At 42.0% G+C, this 19,096-nt stretch overlaps 1 protein-coding gene across 1 annotated transcript; it reads right to left on the bottom strand.

The window, feature by feature from the left end:
• Nucleotides 1-3,701: 3,701 nt before the first annotated feature.
• PSMA5 (proteasome subunit alpha 5) lies at nt 3,702-15,790 on the bottom strand. Its single transcript, XM_005860058.2, has 8 exons — nt 15,713-15,790; nt 12,179-12,305; nt 9,672-9,739; nt 8,654-8,761; nt 8,511-8,569; nt 7,631-7,733; nt 6,540-6,626; nt 3,702-3,948 (listed from the first exon to the last, which is right to left on the bottom strand). Exons 2-8 carry the CDS (start codon nt 12,225-12,227, stop codon nt 3,871-3,873), a joined length of 552 nt encoding a protein of 183 aa, XP_005860120.1. The 5' UTR covers nt 12,228-12,305; nt 15,713-15,790; the 3' UTR covers nt 3,702-3,870.
• Between the last annotated feature and the right edge of the window lie 3,306 nt (nt 15,791-19,096).

Genomic DNA, 19,096 nt, shown 5'->3' with positions numbered 1-19,096 from the left:
CGCGCAGCCGGGCCGCTCCGCCCATAGGCCGCCCGCCTGTCCTTCTTCCCCTGCGCGCTCCTCATTGGCTCGCGTCGCCTCCGGCCTCGGGGGTCCTGGATTCGGATGCCAAGATGCGGGACTGATTGGCTGGAACGTGGCAGAGACTGCTGAGGTCATCCCGCGCCTCGCCCGCGTCTCCGGCCCAACTTCCAGAGTCGGTAGCAGCTTCTCCCCTACCCCCGGGCTCCACGCTCCGTGACGCCCGACCCCTCGCGGCTCCCTCGAGTTGGGCTGGGTTAGTCGCCTCTCCCCCAGAAACACCCCCAAAATTCTTTGGGTTGTGGCAGCGCCGGGAAATCTCCCCAGGGAATCCCTGAGCTGGCTCAGCTGGAAAACGGGGTTTGGTCGCGAACCGGGCTTCAGGTTTTAAGCATTGTCTGCCGAAGCAGCCAGGCCGCCAAGGTGAATGCCAATTGTGTGGGCTAACGCCTCGGGAGAAGATGGAATCGGGCCTTCGTGACGCATGCGAACTTGAATACCTCCACCACGCATGGCCTCACGCTTACCTTCCTCTTCTGCACGGAGTTAGGCCAAAGGTGCGGCTGCTTACTGGCTTACCTGGAGGTAGAAAGTAGCTTAAACTTTAGGGGCAGGTCAAGGTGGGCAGGACGATCGGTCCCTAGATGCACATTTACTAGTATCTCTGCCAAAGCGCCGAACCCTGCGGAGTTTGCACAGCTTTGGTTTTTCAGTATATGATGTGCCCTGAGTTAGCACCCCGCCCACGAGAAGTAAAACACAACCCTTATGCGGCCCCTTTATTGCAGGAACTGCACACATAACTTCTAGAACGTGCAGTCCAGGTAAAACCAGTTCTGAATCTTAACCTTAACTGATTGCATCTCTTCAGAATGGTTGCTAGAAGTTGGTCAAAAAAGGCAGCAAATAGATACCAAGTATGCAAGACGTTACCCCAGATAGAGAAAGCTGCTGAAAATTACTTTTAACTATAAACTGGAGGTAAACCCAAATGAGAATCTATTCATTGCAGAACAAAATGGAGCACTGCACCCAACCCAAAGTTTACAGTAAAATCCTTCTAGTCACATTGAGAACAGAGATTTACAAATTTACATTTTTTTCCCAGAACAACCATAGTAAGACGAAAGAATTGAAAAATATTTTTTAATGACATCTGAGCAGGATGGGAAATCACTAGAATATCTTCCAGGTTCTCAACTACTGAAATGACAAAGAGCGCTGAAAACGTGAACGTGTTCCTTTCCATCCACGATCATGTGTCACATTATTTTTCAAATACTGATTATTTTTTAATCTATGACAACTATGGAGTAGATCACAAGACAGTGGGTTTCAGTAGCATGTGATTAGCTGTGGGGAGAAGAGGGGCTATACAAGAGTATTTCTTTGTTTAGTGACACAAAGATGAATGGTCTATTGTCTTACAGTCTGAGAAGAAAAAAGCCAACTCAACGATGCCATCTCCTGGAGAAATCACTAAATACACTTACACTGTTTAACTCTAAATATTAAGTTGTTGCAACTATCTATACCTTCACTTTTTAATATATAGCTTTTAGTTATCATTATATGCTTCCAGAACATATAGTTCCTTCCTCAAAACTTATCAGCTGCTAGGGACATGGTACCTTGTATGCAGCACTGAGAAAATGAGTGAATATTGTTTTAGTATTTCAGTCCGACACGGGCACTAAATACAAAAGTTGCCCTGTCAGATCACCTTTGTGAAATACTGCACATAAAATCTTACCTGATTTGCAGGACTAATATATGCAAAGTTTCTTCCAGACAAACTTTATCGCAGAAAGATGAATAGAAAGCAGTTAAGTATCACAAAACCATTACTTTTCCTAGTACTAGTAAGATAATTTCTTTGTAAATTGGACACAAGAAACCTTGTAGAACATTTAAAAATTCTACAAAAACCCTAAGTTGTATCTCTTTCAAGAATGCTACAATTCTATTATTTCAAGAATTCTACTATTAGAATGATAAAGGGTGTGAAATTTATTTTCAGTAGTTGTCAAATATCCTGTTCAGGCACTGCAGGCTGAAGCTAAGAGACACGCTGAGAGCTATTCCTTAGTATTCCTTCCCCCTACATAATACTTACGACCCAGAGGCACAACTTTCACTTCTCCCTAACGCATGTTTTGTCCATTTCCACATGTTCTGGGTAGTGCAAGTCCATTTCCCTACAACTGAGCAGATGAGATTTCCCTACAACTGAGCAGATGTCTAGGCTACAAGGGACCCGGTGTTGTAAAATCAAGAGTTGATTATTTAAAACCAGAAAATCTGAGTTCAAATCAATTCCCAACAGCTTAATTTTCTTTCCAGTCACACAGCCTTAGATTCTTCATCTGTTAAGTATGATAACATCTACTTCATATGGCCATTTTTGAGGCCCCCACAGATCAGTTCTTTAAATAATCTCAGTCTCATATAACGGCAGCTCTACTGGGGGAAGTTCATAGTACATTCCAAAGTACAATATAAACTAATTCTCAATTATATCATTCTCTTCCTGATTTCTAATTGATTGCTAGTGAGGCCAAGATCATGAATTCAATTCTTTTTTTTTTCTTTTCCATTTTATTTCACTTTATTTTTTAACTCAATTCTTCTATAGTCCTTAACTTTATATATATACTAGAGGCCCGGTGCACAAATTTGTGCACCAGTGGGGTCCCTTGGCTGGGCCTGTGGGATTAGGCAGAAACCAGCTCTCCAACATCCCCAAGGGGTCCTGGATTGTGAGAGGGCGCAGGCCAGGCTGAGGTTCCCCACTGGTGCATGACCAGGGTGGGGAGAGACGTGGGAGGTTGGCTAGTCAGGGAGGGGCTATAGGAGGGCTTCAGGGCGTGTCCGGCCTGTCTCGCTAAGTCCAGACCCCAGCAGCAAGCTAACCTACCAGTCGGAAAGTCTGCCCCCAGTGGTCAGTGCACATCATAGCAAGCAGTTGATAGGCCTTAGCATATCATTAGCATATTATGCTTTGGTTGGTTGAACAGCCGACCAGACACTTAGCATATTAGGCTTTTATTATATAGGATATATGTATAAAAATTCCCAATTGTCTGTTAAGATACCAGAACTGCCCTAACCAGTTTGGCTCAGTGGATAGAGCATCGGCCTGCGGGCTGAAGGGGCTTAGGGTCAATTCCAGTCAAGGGCATGTACCTTGGTTGCGGGCACATCCCCAGTAGGGGGTGTGCTGGAGGCAGCTGATTGATGTTTCTCTCTCATCGATGTTTCTAACTCTCTATCCCTCTCCCTTCCTCTCTGTAAAAATCAATAAAATAAAAAAGATACCAGAACTGGTACAACACTGTTGCTGGCTTACCCCAACCCATCAGTGTTTGGGGAGGACCTCAAAACATGTTCTTTTGATGGTCAATTAGTAGCATCTCCTTCATATAAGGAAAGCAGCAAAAAATACCTATTTACTTAAGATTAACTACAGGACCGATGGGTGTACAGTGGTATTAATACCTTAAACCACTGGGAGGATCTGGATTAGTTTTGAGTTCATTGCCAGCACCCAAGGACTCATGATACAGTTACTCCGTTGTGAATAGATGTTCTGAGAGGATAGGGATATGAATACCACTATCATTTTTGACCCCTAACATAAGCATTGTGAACAAAAGACTGCATTAGAAGAGAATACTCTATTAACAAATATTTAAGTTTTTCTTTATTTTGGAACTGCCTTTATGTACAGACATCATAAAAAAAAGCACATACGCTGCAGATTTTCCAAGGACTAGAAGTTGGAAATAAAAGTTAAGGGCAACCAGGAGAACTGAAATTGTCCCAGAGAAGCTCTGAGGATCACATTCCTTAAATATCCTTGATGACCTCTTCAAGTTCTTCCTTTGTGAACATGTGGAAATTCTGGCCAGGCTGCACAGTGGCTAGCTGGAAAGAAAACAGTGAAGGGTTAATAAGCGGGACTCGGCCAGCCTGCTGATGTGCTGGGGATGCAGCTGGTCACTAGGACCGCAGGGATCTGCTGTCCCAGGGATATCCTTTCCGGCAGCAGCTTCCGAAAATAGTTCTGACTCCAAAATAAAAATTCTCATTGACCAAATTTTCTATTTTGAGGTTAACCCACACATCTAAGTTAACCAAACGCCTGGTGTCATTGTCACTTCTTGAAATTACTTCAACAAGGATCACAAAAGCAGCAGCCACGTACATGGAGTCAGTATATTTTTCTGTTAAAGATTCCTTTAGAAAAGCATATTTATACACATGCAAGTTGAGTTTGTGTATGTGACCTCGGGTGACTTGGCCACTTTGTGCCTCAATTTTCATCGGTAAAATGGGGATAATAATAGCACCTACTTCATGGAATAATTATGACGATTAAAAGTTAATAGTCTGCCAGTGTAGTTCAGTTGGTTGAGTGTCGTCCCAATTACCGTAAGGTGGTCATTTCAATTCCTGGTCAGGACACATACCCAGGTTAGGGTTTCGGTCCCTGGTCAGGGCACATATGGGAGGCAACTGATCAATGTTTCTTTTACATTGATGTTTCTCTCTCCTCCCCCCCCTTTTCTCTCTAAAATCAATAAAAACATTTTTTTAAAAAATCCATGGGGAAAAAAGTGTTAATATATGCAAAGTGCTTAGAACAGTGCCTAGAACAGGGGTGGGCAAACTTTTTGAGTCGAGGGCCACAATGGGTTCTTAAACTGGACCGGAGGGCCGGAACAAAAGCATGGATGGAGTGTTTGTGTGAACTAATATAAATTCAAAGTAAACATCATTACATAAAAGGGTACTGTCTTTTTTTTTTTTTAGTTTTATTCATTTCAAACGGCCCGTGGGCCGTAGTTTGCCCACGGCTGGCCTAGAACATTATAATAAGCACCAAATATCTAATTGTTAACTATCATTGTTAGGTATTCTCTTTAAAATTGTCCATATGGCAACTTAACAAAAATGTTTTGTTTTTTAAAGAGGGCTGGGCATGAAAAGATTTTATTAACAACTAGAGGCCCAGTGCACAGATTCGTGCCCTGGTGGGGTCCCTTGGCCTGGCCTGCAGGAATCGGGGAGAAACCAGCTCTCCAATATGCCCCAAGGGGTCCCAGATTGCGAGAGGGTGGTTCTCTGGTGAAGCACCCCAGAATCAGGCTCTCTCCTCTCTGGTTCCGGGTGCATCACCCAAGAACACAGCTGCCAAGTCACCACAGCTCAGCAGCTCCTGCATTGAGCGCCTGCCCCCTGGTGGTCAGTGCGCATCATGGCTACTGGTCGGAAGGTCGCTTAGACTTTTATATATATTGATGACAGGAATTCAATTGTGACTTATTAGTAATAATCAGCACTGACCATGAGGGGGCGGCTCCTGTGTTGAGCAGGATCGGGCCAAAACCAGCTCTCTGACATCTCCTGAGGGCATTTCTGGATTGCGAGAGGGTGCAGGCCAGGCCAAGGGACCCCACCGGTGCACAATCAAGGCCAGGGAGGGACACAGGAGGTTGGCCAGCCGGGGAGGGCTCCAGGGCATGTCCAGCCCTTCTCACTCAGTCCCGATCAGCCGGACCCCAGCAGCAAGCTAACCTACTGGTTGGAGCGTCTGCCCCCTGGTGGTCAATGCACATCATAGTGACTGGTCAACCGGTCCACTGTCTGCCCTCTGGTGGTCAGTGCACATCATAGCGAGCGGTTGAGGGGTCTTAGCATATCATTAGCATATTGCACTTTGATCGGTTGAATGGATGACTAGATGACCAGACGACCAGACACTTAACATATTAGGCTTTTATTATATAGGATCTTAAGGCCTTTGCACATGGCTGTTCCCTCTTCCTGGAATACCCTTCTCGTCCTTTCTCCAGGCATCACCTCTTTTAGGAACTTGCCCAATGCCCCAGTGTTAAGTTATATGCTCTTGCGACAATCCATTCTACTGCTGTCACCTCAAGCTGTTATTATCTGTATGTCCTCTCCACTACACAGTATACAACTTGCACGGGAATTGGATTTTCTGTGTCTGTATCCCTGGTATCTATCATTGTACATGGCATAGAATGGGTCTTTAATACATACAATGCTGAATGATTTCTACTTTTCGGAACCAACTCCTTCATGTGTACCATGCCTTCCCTCTTCCAGAACTTTTCCATCACTATCTAACCTCTGTTTTTATTTAATATTTCTCTACCTACTAGTTTCTTCTCAGTCCAAAGTATTTTCAAGTCTTTCCCCATCCTTAAAGAGACAGAAGTCCTTTTCTTTAATGCTACCCTCTGCTGTCAATATGTCTTGAGGAATCAGCAGATCTTGTTTGGTCCATTTCATTAGCTCCCTTTCACTCTGTAACTCATCGACTTCTGGCTTCTACCATTACTGCTTTACTAAAATTGCTTATTCAAAAGATATCAGTGACTCCTTAAGACCTGAGCATACAAAACTGTTATTTTCTTGATCTATTTAATCTTCAGCAACAGAAGCTAAGATACTGAACAAAAAAAAACCAGTAAAACCGAAAAAGGTACCTCTATGTTAGTTGCATTCAGCTTCTCCTCCATTACTTGTTTGAGGATGATGAGTGAGGACTTGATGGCTTCTTTCAGAGTCATAGACTTGAAACAAAGAGAGTAGGAAGAGTAGCCATTAATTGTACATAATCCCTCCTTCCTTCAGAGTCCCCCATGCCTCCCTGAAGAAATGATTTAGCAACTATTAACAAATCAAACATCAATAAGTACAGCGCATTACAAGTTTCTCCGGAATTCAAGTAAGTGGTAAATAAGTAGAATATATCTACTCAGAGAAAATGTCTTATTTTGAACCAGAATAAAGTCACCAACTTTCATCTTTGAAGGAGAAAGGACTATCCTTCTCTAGTTTTCTTCTTTTAATTTAGAAGCAAGATAATATTGGTGATATCCTATGAATAATAATTCCTAAATAATCTAGCTCAATGGTTTAGAAAATCTGCTCTTTTGTATTACCTTTTGTACCCTATTTCCTGCAAACGTAAAACCAATAATACTATTAGGGGTTGATATGAGCAGGGATCCCTGTATGAACCACTGAATGATGAGTATGGCAGCCTTCAACCACAACAAGTTACTAAGTCTTCCCCTCCCACAAAGATAAAAAGTACCAAATGCCCACTTGCTTCAAGAGGCAGACTAGGAAGTATAACCTGTTAGGTGGAGCTGTGAAGAGCAAGGATAAACAAATTGTACCCATCTATGCCGTCCACTCAGCAATAAGGAGAAACTACTGATGTGTGCAAAAACATGAATGGATCAAAAACAGCATGTTGAACAAAAAAAGGCAGACACAAAAATACAAATTGCATGATTTCATTCATAAATAGTACAAGAACCAACAAAACTATAGTAGTGAGTGTGACTGCAAGGGAGGGAGGGAGATGGACTGGAGAGGAGACAAGCACCCTGGTGGTGACAGAAGTTTCTGTACCTATGCGGTGCAGACAAGGGTATGTACAACTGTCAGAAATCTCAGTCTCTACACTTTATTGTATGTAAGTTACATCTTGGTTTAAAAATAATAAAAGTGAGAATCGTTATCAGTATAGACGTGGTACACACCACAAGTGAGATTGCTTAGTTACCTTGTGGTAAACTTCTTGCAAGGAGCTCTGGGCACCCTCTGAAGCAGAGCCAATTGCTCGAGCATCACACTGTACAAAGGTCCCAGATGGGTCCATATGAAACCTGCAAAATGCCCCAAAAGAAGAGGATTAAAATGCTTAGGAGTGGTGGCATTTTAAAAAATACATATATTTTATTGATTTTTTACAGAGAGGAAGGGAGAGGGATAGAGAGTTAGAAACACTGATGAGAGAGAGACATCAATTAGCTGCCTCCTGCACACCCCCCACTGGGGATGTGCCCGCAACCAAGGTACATGCCCTTGACCCTTCAGTCCACAGGCTGACGCTCTATCCACTGAGCCAAACCAGTCAGTGCAGAGTGGTGGCATTTTATGTAACAAACATGTCCTAAAAAATATAAATGCTTGGCCTGCAGTAAGAAAATTCCACCGAAATATGGAGGCACAGATCAAAAAATGTTCTATGCCTGGAGAAACCAAATCTTTTAAAAAGTGTTTAAGAATACTAAGAGCCTCTTTAAAAGGGGGACTCAGAAGGAAGTATAGTATCGTGTATGTAAATTTGGCACTCGGGTGTGCCTATCTTAATATCTGAGGACAAGGATTGGGTCAAAATTCCCAAGCAAAGCTCCAAAGCCCACCCTCTGGCTACAGTAACAAAGCATTAGCACTGGATCCAGTGGGGAGTTCTCCAGAGGATCCCCAAATCTGTCTTTGTATAAGCAGCACAGGACCACTGAATTTTAGAGTTAAAAGCCCTTCACTTTTTATAACTCTACAATCATTTTCTCAGTTGATTTAAACTACCAGTCTCCACCCCAAATTAAAATAATTCCCCCAAAAAAGAAGCAGGAAAAATATGGCAAAATGGTTCTTACAGCTGAGGTCCTTTCTCATCAACTCCTCCAAATAACAGTGCTACGCCAAAGGGACGAGACTAGAACCGGAAAAAAAAAAAAAAGGTATTAAGATAATTGGTCCCACAGAACAGCAAGAAAACCTAACACAGCTTCACACTCACCATGGCACCCGGATCTGCATCTTCCTCTCCAAACTGCAGAGCCAGATTGGACACAGCCTGGGTCACACTCTCCACCGTCATTGTCTCATTGTAGGTGAACCAATGGTTCTGGAAGAGGAGCAAAGCATGGTCTACCTTCCAAACAAGCAGGGCAGTTAAGCGCCCCCCCTCCCCCAGCCCACTACACATGCCCCTCTTGCCCCCCCTTGAACTGCGCTTGGAAACTGAAGCTTCAGGGTGTTTTCCTTAACACTGAACTCAAACGCTTGGGACAAGATGAGAGGAAGAGAAATAGCTCTGGAGACAAACTTTTACCAGAAGGATTCCAAGTAATGCTGGACTGAAGCACTGTTCCCTAGAAAAACAGTTAACCCCTCACAGCACCAAGTTTAGTCTTTTCACAAAGTGAATGCAATAGCTGAGTGTCACTTTGCCTATCTTATCGTTCTGTCGGTGTTGAGATTATTCTCACATTACTGACAGCAAACTTGCAAATAAGTGCAAAAAATTTTCCCCATCACATATTGTTTTCTTCCTAGTCTGCTCTCCAGGCAGCAGGTGCTCAGTTAAAAAAAAAAAAAAAAATCAGTGTTCCTCACCAGCATTTGTCACCTGGTACCTCTCATTACTCACCACAGGAGAGCTGCTATGTGCAAGCCCAGCAGCAAAGGCAGCTGGGGGGAGAATGTCCTTTAGCTGTGCTTACCTCCTGCTATGGTGCTCCCACAGAAAGTCAATTAGGGAACAGAATGCAGTGTGATGCCTGCTTTATAGAAGGCAAACCAAAAGGAAGCAAGAGACTGTCAGCACCATTTACCAGGGCTTCCCTACAGCTGTGATGGTTGGGTGGCTAGACTCCAAGCCTCTGAAAGCTGTGACTAGGGATTCTACCCAAATCACGCCCAGGAGCTCTATCTGGTATTCACACAGATACCTGCGATACAGCCCACACAGCTATAGCATCACTAGACAGGAACTCAAGCACCACAGTAAAAATAAGAGATGATGCTAATTTTACCTGTGTCTCCACTCTGGCTTTATCAATTAAAGTCTTAGCATCAGCAATTAGCCCACTCATGGCACAACCTGTAATGTAAAAGCAACAGTGACCCAGTGGCCAATCCTTGTAGAACTCTTTCATCCACTCAGGAAATACAGAAATTCTGGAGTGGAACCATGGCGCCATTCAGCAACCTCACAGCAATATACCCACGAGAGCAGATGGGAAATTATCTGCTCTGAACGCCAAGTATAATTATATTACAAACAAATAAAAAACCATCCACAATGGCACAGAAGTCCAGCTGGTAAGGTAGAAGACAGAGAAGAAGAGCTAATCAAACATGAATTTCCACATATTACATCTGTAAGCTTCCCCTTAGCACTCTTTGTAGACCATGATGCACTTTCAAACTAAGCAAACACCAACACTCCAAGAGAAATAAGGAAACAAATAGCCATCTTACTGTGGGCTTCAATGAAAGACCCTAGAATAAAATCAAATGAAAAACCCTTTTCATTTCCCTGGCCAAACCCAAGCCAACTAGCATAGTGGAGGGAAGTTTGCCTAATGCTCCAAGATAATGAGCTTATGGCTGTTACTTTACATGCCATGACTCAAATCCAAATCTCCAGCCCAGGTCTCACTCCCATGTTTCAGACCCATAAAGCCAAATGTCTCCCTTAATATATCTACTTGGATGTACCACAGACTCAAATCAGACTCCATCTGCTTCCTTGGCCTCCACAACCAATCAGATTTCAAATTCTACCAATCTCTATGTCAGCGGTTCTCAACCCCTTTGGCGGTCGAACGACCCTTTCACAGGGGTCGCCTAAGACCATCCTGCATATCAGGTATTTACATTATGATTCATAACAGTAGCAACATTACAGTTATGAAGTAGCAACAAAAATAATTTTATGGTTGGGTCACAACATGAGGAACTGTATTTAAAGGGCCAGAAGGTTGAGAACCACTGCTCTATGTGATTAACCCGTCTGGCATTAGCCCTTACCTCTGCGTTCTCTGGCCACGGCCTTGGTTAAAGCCCTCATCTCTTTTTAGATTAAAAATAATTTCTTACCTGCTCTCCCTGCCTCCAGTGTCAGCCCCCTTCACTCTACCTTCAATATTGTTACCAGAATGGTCTTTCTAAAACCCTACCGGAGTATTACCTCAGGGCTTAAAGCCTTTCCCATTAAAGCAAAAGGATCAAGTTGAAGCTCATTCGCATGGTAAGAAGGACTTCCGCCGCGGATCCCAGACTCATTGCTAGCGACAGCCCATCCACCTCCCAGTCATATCAAACTGCTGTGCCAGGGCATTTTTATTTTACACAAGGCTCTGCTCATTTCTATTCCCTCTAACTAGAATGCTCTGCTATAGCAGGCATTTGTTCACTTGGTAAAACTTCCTTATCTTGTAGAATCAACTCAGCTCACGCATCACCTTTATGGAATCCTTTTTTGAAAGTCCCACCACCACTGGCCTCAGCAAAACTAATTATTTCCTCCTTTGTCCCCCTCCTGAGCACATAAACAGCCTTTCCTAATACCTAGGGCCCTTAACTGCATTTACTTATTTATTTGCATGACCAGGCCCAGGAGTAGACTGTGTGCTTCTAGAACACAAGGACCATGTCTCATTCCTCTCTGTATCCCTGGTGACTAGCACAATGGATGGCTCTCAATCTGTTGACTGAAGTGACACTGACTACCTACAAAAGACAGGTGCCCTGGGATAAAGTTGTCACAATGTTCTAATCTTAAAAGACGGAATCTCAGCTTCTGTATCTATGAAAGAGAATGTCAAGCTCCCCGAGTTGTCACGCCATTTGGTTCTGATGCCTGCCAGCAATTAATTATTTTACCTAATTATTTTACCATTGTTTCATTAGATAACTAGATAGGTTAAGAAAATTTAGACAGCCAACTAAAATGCCATGCTATAAATAAGTAGAATTACTCACTATAATGATGCCGAAGCTAAGGAAGGGGAATTATAACAGAAACAGAAAGAAAGGAGGGAAGTAGGGGGAGATAAGGAGTGAAGAGATAAATCTGAAAACTGAGGCAGAGGACTGATCTGGTCAAAGTCTATTATTCTTATACTCTCTGAACCTTAGTCATGAAGATCCTTAGCATTCCTCTCTTCTTAGTGAACACCCTAGCTTCCTACACCATCCTCTGCTTCATCAGAATTCTCGGCTCCTGGTGGCCTCCTACCTGAGCTAATGTTGTACATCAATGAAGACCCAGCCATCACAGGGAGTTGGCCTATGATTCAACCTTCAGTATTTCAACAACCATCACATTTGCAGTCTGAATGTGAGGCAGAAAGGAACTTCTGGGAGCAAGTGGGCGCTACAATTGCTTCCTACTCCTATATTCCTGGCCCACTGCCTGGAAATCGACCGCTAACAAGGGAATAAGACCTTCATCTAATGAACCTCCCCTGGAACATCAAAGAAGACTAATTAACCCAGGCCAGATCCTACAGAGCAGCTTTCCCCTGCTCCTTACCTATGTGAGCATCAATCTCTACAATTTTCTCAATGCTGCTTGGCTCCATGAGTGGGGAGGTAATTCTCTTCTCCACAGCTAGGCACACCCCCTCTGATGTCTGGATCCCAATGGCTGTAGAACCAAGCTAAAGAGAAACGTATTATGGTTAACATGTCCTGGGCGAAGAACAGTCTCACATACTCACCAGGAATCTTTCTGTAGATCTTCACAAGGCAGACCTTCAATCAGCCATAGCTGGTACACATAAAAGGAGCCCCCTAAGTCAGTAATGTTGCTCCTATTGATGGCAAGAGCATGGATTTACAGAATTCTCAAGGGGAAGTTCAATAAGGTCTTGAAAATATCTGAAAAATGATCAACTCGAATGCCAATATTTTGGAGATGGGCAGATCCTAAAGTTCTATACATAGTGGGCAAGGAAGTAATAAAACTCTTTTCTCTGGACCTGGTTTCTTCTCACCTTTGCTATCTTGATCTGTTCTAAAAGGGGATATTCCTCAAATTTATGTGACCTCCAGAAAAATAATTTACTTTAAAAAAAGAAAAAAGAAATACCACCACCAAGGTAAAAATATTAATTTTTCGAGGTCACTAGCAGTCCACAATATAGCTTAATTTCATCTCTCCATCTCCATGCCACCCTCCTAGTTACCTACCCTTCTGTCTCAGTTTCTTTGTCTGCAAAATGGAGATAATAACAATACATCGAGGAAGGTAAATTAATACATTAAAATGCTTAAAATGAAACCTAGCACATAATAAACGAGCAACAAATGTTAATTATTCTTACTTGCCTATCTTACTTCAACTGCCTCCTACTCAGTCTCCCATCTCTAATTTCTCTCCCCCTACCTATCTTTCCTGTTATGGCCTGACAGATCCAGTAAAATGCTATTTTTATCACACTGCTTCTCTGAAGATCTAATATCTCCCTATATTGCCTGTAACATCAAATTCAAATAAGCTTCCAGAGCCCTCAAAACCTAACCCCTTTTCTCTTCCAACTTTATTACTCATTATTTTCCAACAAAATCCCTCAAGTATAGCCCAAGCCATTTTCTCATGCTGTGTTATCCCCTACCCTTGCACCTCTGCTCACGCTGTCTCCCTGCCTATCCAAATCCACCCACCATGCATAAAGCCTTCCAAGACTATGTGTCCTCTCCCCTGAATTACCATTTTCTTTTGTTAGATCTACAAAGCAGGGACTGCCCGTGTGAGCACAGACTCTGGGAGCCTGTTATTGCAAAGGATTCCAAAGAATTCCATGAATCATTCTGCATAACATGCTTACCATGCCCCATGAACAGGCTATTTTATAAAATATATCAAAATCAAGATGGTTTTCTTTTGTACACTTACAATTGCCTCCAGATATTTCTATATTACAATTCTGCCTAAACTTCATTCCCCACCCCCTTGGTGGGGACTGGGGAGAGGGAGAAAAGAGGGAACATCTAAACCAGTGGTTCTCAACCTTCCTAATGCCGCGACCCTTTAATACAGTTCCTCATGTTGTGGTGACCCCCAACCATAAAATTATTTTCGTTGCTACTTCATAACTGTAATTTTGCTACTGTTAATCGTAATGTTGTGGTGACCCCCAACCATAAAATTATTTTCGTTGCTACTTCATAACTGTAATTTTGCTACTGTTATGAATCGTAATGTAAATATCTGATATGCAGAATGTATTTTCATTGTTACAAATTGAACATAATTAAAGCATAGTGATTAATCACAAAAACAATAGGTAATTACATATGTGTTTTCTGATGGTCTTAGGCGACCCCTGTGAAAGGGTCGTTCGACCCCCAAAGGGGTCGCGATCCACAGGTTGAGAACCGCTGATCTAAACTGACTCTTTGTAGTGTTTAATGTAACTCATTAGAATACAAGTAACCAATGTCCGGGTACTCAGTGTAATACAATAATTTTGACACTGACATAGATTTCCACTCCTTCCCCCAAGAAACCTACTCTAAAAGCATTCCCCCATTCCTGTTAGCTATGTCTCACCCATGCCATCCGTAGAGTACCTCCAAGTGATCATTTCTACTTGTCAGCCATTTTTAGTCATTTCTCCAGCTCCTTTCATACTACTAAACCCTTACAGTTATCAAACTACTTTCTCATCAGCTACTCATAAGTTGTCAAGGCAACAGCCAGGCTAATTTAAATACCAAAGAGCCTGAATTTCACAAAGGTTAAATTACATCCATTAAGGGCCACATCACTATATCTATCCTATCTCAACCTAGGGCCAGGGAGATCAGATACCATCTCATTATCGCTAACTAATCTAGAAATTACTAGCGGGAAGGAGCTTAAAGGAGAACCTCCAAAACTGAGGCTTACTCAGTTTTGCACATCTGGGCAGAACTGTTGTCTTAGCTGAGGCTCAAAATAAATGCCACAGCTTGGAATTCTGATAGTCTTCGTACTTCATAGTAATGTATGGTTTCAATATAGGGCTAAGATGATCAGATACAGAAACAGGCACTGAAGCTGGCCCATCATTTTCTGTCCCACTACCTATCGAAATGCTTCCTCCTTCACTTGTACGTCTCTAACTAATCAGAACCCCCCTTTTCCAGATTCTCAGACAACCGTTTCCACCAACACACTCTTTCTAGAAGAGGTAGCTTGAAAGGAAACACACTAGCTCTCTTCAATCATGTGAGGAAATGTCTTATGGAAGAGGTTTAAACATCCTGTGTGGTTCAAGAGCAAAATTAGAACCAATTAAAAGAAACGTCAGGAAGTTAGACTTTTGATTCAATACAAGGATAAATTTCTAAATACCACAAACTATTTTCAAACAGAATGATTTATATAGTGAGAAAATATTCTGTTGCTAGACTATACAAACAGAAGCTGTTTGTAGGGATATAGAGGTGACTAAAGCACAAAGTGAAGGGCTGGACTAGACCGGTGATTCTCAACCCTTGCTGGACATTAGAATCACGGGGAGTTCTTACAAATACCGATGCCTGGACCTTATCGTGGACAACCTAAATCAGAATTTAGACCATCCACAGCCCAACAAATATAGTTCCTACATGAGAACTTCAGCTTATTTTCTAACTAACTTTTCGAATACTGGGTTTGACCTATTCGATTTTGTTACTAGGTTACAGAACACATCTCTTGTTCAATCTAATATAAATTTACAATCTTACCAATAATACAGGTGATCAGTTAAATGATTTGTTAAAAATATCTCCCAGGTGCTGACTCTGGACTTCTATACCCCCCTCTTCATAGCCAAGATTCTCAACACAAACATATCCCTCCAAGCCTCTGAGAAAAGGTTACTTACATGATTATGAAGCAGTGATCTATTCAAAAAGTTAAAATAGATTTTAGGAATGGGATTGAAATTGTTATTAAAATGGTTAATAATGATGGTTAAAGGGAGATAAAGAACATTTCTAAAGGAATAGAGAAAACACATTTACTCTAAATGGTCTGCCAGCAAAGCATTACATTGCCATGAAATTTCAAAATCTATGCCATTTGATACTATACCTTGATAGCCTCAATGGCATATTCCACTTGAAATAATCTTCCTTCAGGAGAAAAAGTATTCACACCCCTATAGTTAAGGAAAAAAAAGTATTAAAAATTTATCAGAAAAAATAAGCAAAGAGACACCAACCCCAAGTTCCTTGACATCTAGTTCAAATGGCTACAAGATGTGCACGCCATCATTATTCTCCTTTCCCACATGATCTGTAGTTGTTTTTCGTTTTTTTATTTTTGGTACATTAACAGCTTTTCAAGGAATGAAGCCCATATAGCAGGGGTGGGGAATGTCCGGCCTGTGGACTGTATAAGGCCTGCAGGGTCATTTGGTCTGGCCCTGCCAAGGCATTAGGGGTGAGCTAATTAAATGTTTGACCAAATATAGCAGGCTAATTTTTAAGTTGATCATTTTGAAAGGCCCGTGAATGATGTTATAAATATCCACATGGCCCTGGCAGAAGGAAGGTTCCCCACCCCTACTATATAGAGAACACTTCTGTCCACTCCCAGAAAGTCTTCAAACTGATCCAAGGAGAGCACGTGATCTTCTGCCTCAATCCTGAATCAATCTGGAACTCCTTTAAAAAACTCACGCCCCCAAACTATGCGGCAATTCCCAAGAAAACGAGCATTTATCCTTATTCTCTTCCCATTGCATACATTTGATGTTAATATCTTACTTCTTAGTAAAAGTCAGTCACAGGTTTTCTGTCTTTATTTGTATGAATTAGTATTGCTACCTTAACAGCAGACTGAGTGAGATCTGTGTAGTTCCTAAAGCCAAACCTAGTTCAGTCACTCAATATGTATTTATACCAATTACATGCCAAATTGCTTTTCTCTAAAACACGTCCCCACCTTTCCTTGCTCCAGTCTGTTGGAAATTCCTATGGAGAAGAGGCATCAATAATGGTCTTAGACACAGCCAGTCGGCCTGGTGGTCAAATCCCTCTAGTATTAACTACAACAACCAAGGCTCAACTAGAACAAGACTGCGCACAAAGACCACTAGGGGGTGCACCAAGAAAGCATAAAAAATGCGGAGACAAAAAAACATGACAGAAATGGACGATATAGAGCTAAAAAACGCAATTTTGAGGGCTTGCAAAAATGTGCTAGAAGCTGCCAATAAACTTGAGGAGAGACTCACGAAAACTAATGAGACCCTCGATGCTATGATAAAGAAACAACTAGAAATTAAGCATACACGGTCTGAAATAAAGAATATTACACCCAATAGCAGACCAGAGGAGCCCAAGAATCAAGCCAAAGATTTGAAATGCGAAGAAGCAAAAAACACCCAACCGGAAAAGCAAAATGAAAAAAGAATCCGAAAATACGAAGATAGTGTAAGGAGCCTCTGGGACAGCTTCAAGCGTACAAACATCAGAATAATAGGGGTGCCAGAAGATGAGAGACAGCAAGATATTGAAAACCTATTTGAAGAAATAATGGCAGAAAACTTCCCCCACCTGGTGAAAGAAATGGACTTACAGGTCCAAGAAGCGCAGAGAACCCCAAACAAAAGGAATCCAAAGAGGACCACACCAAGACACATCATAATTAAAATGCCAAGAGCAAAAGACAAAGAGAGAATCTTAAAAGCAGCAAGAGAAAGAGACTCAATTACCTACAAGGGAATACCCATACGACTGTCAGCTGATTTCTCAACAGAAACTTTGCAGGCCAGAAGGGAATGGCAAGAAATATTCAAAGTGATGAATACCAAGAACCTACAACCAAGATTACTTTATCCAGCAAAGCTATCATTCAGAATTGAAGGTCAGATAAAGAGCTTCACAGATAAGGAAAAGCTAAAGGAGTTCATCACCACTAAACCAGTATTATACGAAATGCTGAAAGGTATCCTTTAAGAAGAGGAAGAAGAAAAAGGTAAAGATACAAATTGTGAACAACAAACATGCATCTATCAACAAGTGAATCTAAGAATCAAGTGAATAAATAATCTGATGTACAGAATGAACTGGTGATTATAATGAATCAGGGACATAGAAAGGGAATGGACTGACTATTCTTGGCGGGGAAAGGGGAATGGGAGATGCGGGAAGAAACTGGACAAAAATCGTGCACCTATGGATGAGGACTGGGGGGAAAAAAAAGAGGAACAAATGTAACCTGAACAATAAAGATTTAATTAAAAAAAAAAAAATAATGGTCTTAGCTGGAAAAGCTTTCAGCACACAATGGGTACTTTAAAAAGTTGAATGAATGAAAATAGTTATGATCCTTGGTTTATGGAGTCTGGACTTTGAAACATGTGACATGATATGTATAGTACAGTGTTTTCAAATTTACCAAAAACTCTTCTTTTAAAAGAAATCTATATATATAAAAGGCTAATATGTAAAGTGTCCCCTCAGGAGTTTGACCGGGAGACCAGGAGTTCGATCGTTCACTATGATGTGCACTGACCACCCGGGGGCGGCACAGAGCAAAAAGTGTCCCCAGCCAGCAGCTGGAAGGCCCTGATCCGCCCTGATCCGCCCTGATCACCTTCACCGGCCAGGCCTAGGGATCCTACCCATGTGTGAATTTTATGCACCGGGCCTCTAGTTTTATATAAATCCCGAAAATATAAAACAGATAATTTAAGTTGACATTTACCACGTAACTACTATATGCCTGGTACTGTTACAAACCTTTAAATGATTTAACTCACTTAATCCTCAAAACAATCCTATGAAGTAGTATTCTAAGGCAGATACTATTTTACAGATGAGGAAGTTGAGACACAAAGAGGTTAAGCAATTTGCCCCAAATTACTCAGCATGTAAGAGGCAGAGCTAGAATTAGAATTGAGGCAATCTGAACACAGAGACCAAGCTTTAAACTGTTGCACAGACTGCCTCTGGGAATTATTCTGACTAAATCAGGGGTGAAAGGAGAATCCCACCATCCCCCAGCCAGCTGTTGGCCCAGAGGTAACATCCCTGATGTCTCTTCAAAGGACGTTTAGTTGCACTGGGATGTGAAAGAAAAATATCCCTGCACTTTCTGTCTGTCTTTGTGACGGCCCAGATTGAATAAGGGACTACATCTGAAAAAAAAAAAAATTTTTTAAAAAGGAAGTTTAGGATTCTGAGGAACAGTTTTTTTTAATCACTGGGAGAAAAGTCTGAGTGATTTTTAAAAAACTTAACAGGCCCTAGCCAGTTTGGCTCAGTGGATAGAGCGTCAGCCTGTGGAATGAAGGGTACCAGGTTCGATTCCGGCCAAGGGCACATGCCTGGGTTGCGGGCTCGATCCCCAGTAGGGAACGTGAAGGAGGCAGCCAATCACTGATTCTCTCTCATCATTGATGTTTCTATCTCTCTCTCAGTCTCTCCCTTCCTCTCTGAAATCAATAAAGAAATATTTAAAAAAAAA

The sequence above is a fragment of the Myotis brandtii genome, unplaced genomic scaffold, assembly GCF_000412655.1.
Source record: "Myotis brandtii unplaced genomic scaffold, ASM41265v1 scaffold131, whole genome shotgun sequence".
Taxonomy (NCBI): Eukaryota; Metazoa; Chordata; class Mammalia; order Chiroptera; family Vespertilionidae; genus Myotis; species Myotis brandtii.
This window is presented reverse-complemented; position numbering and strand designations above follow the sequence as displayed.

What these genes read in the sequence shown, in the direction of transcription:
- PSMA5 (XM_005860058.2), bottom strand. Translation starts at nt 12,227, where the DNA reads ATGGAGCCAAGCAGCATTGAGAAAATTGTAGAGATTGATGCTCACATA. An exon ending in AGAGATTGATGCTCACATAG is followed by an intron (nt 9,740 to 12,178) that starts GTAAGGAGCAGG and finishes TTTACATTACAG; the next exon opens with GTTGTGCCATGAGTGGGCTA. An exon ending in ATGCAGATCCGGGTGCCATG is followed by an intron (nt 8,570 to 8,653) that starts GTGAGTGTGAAG and finishes TTCCGGTTCTAG; the next exon opens with TCTCGTCCCTTTGGCGTAGC.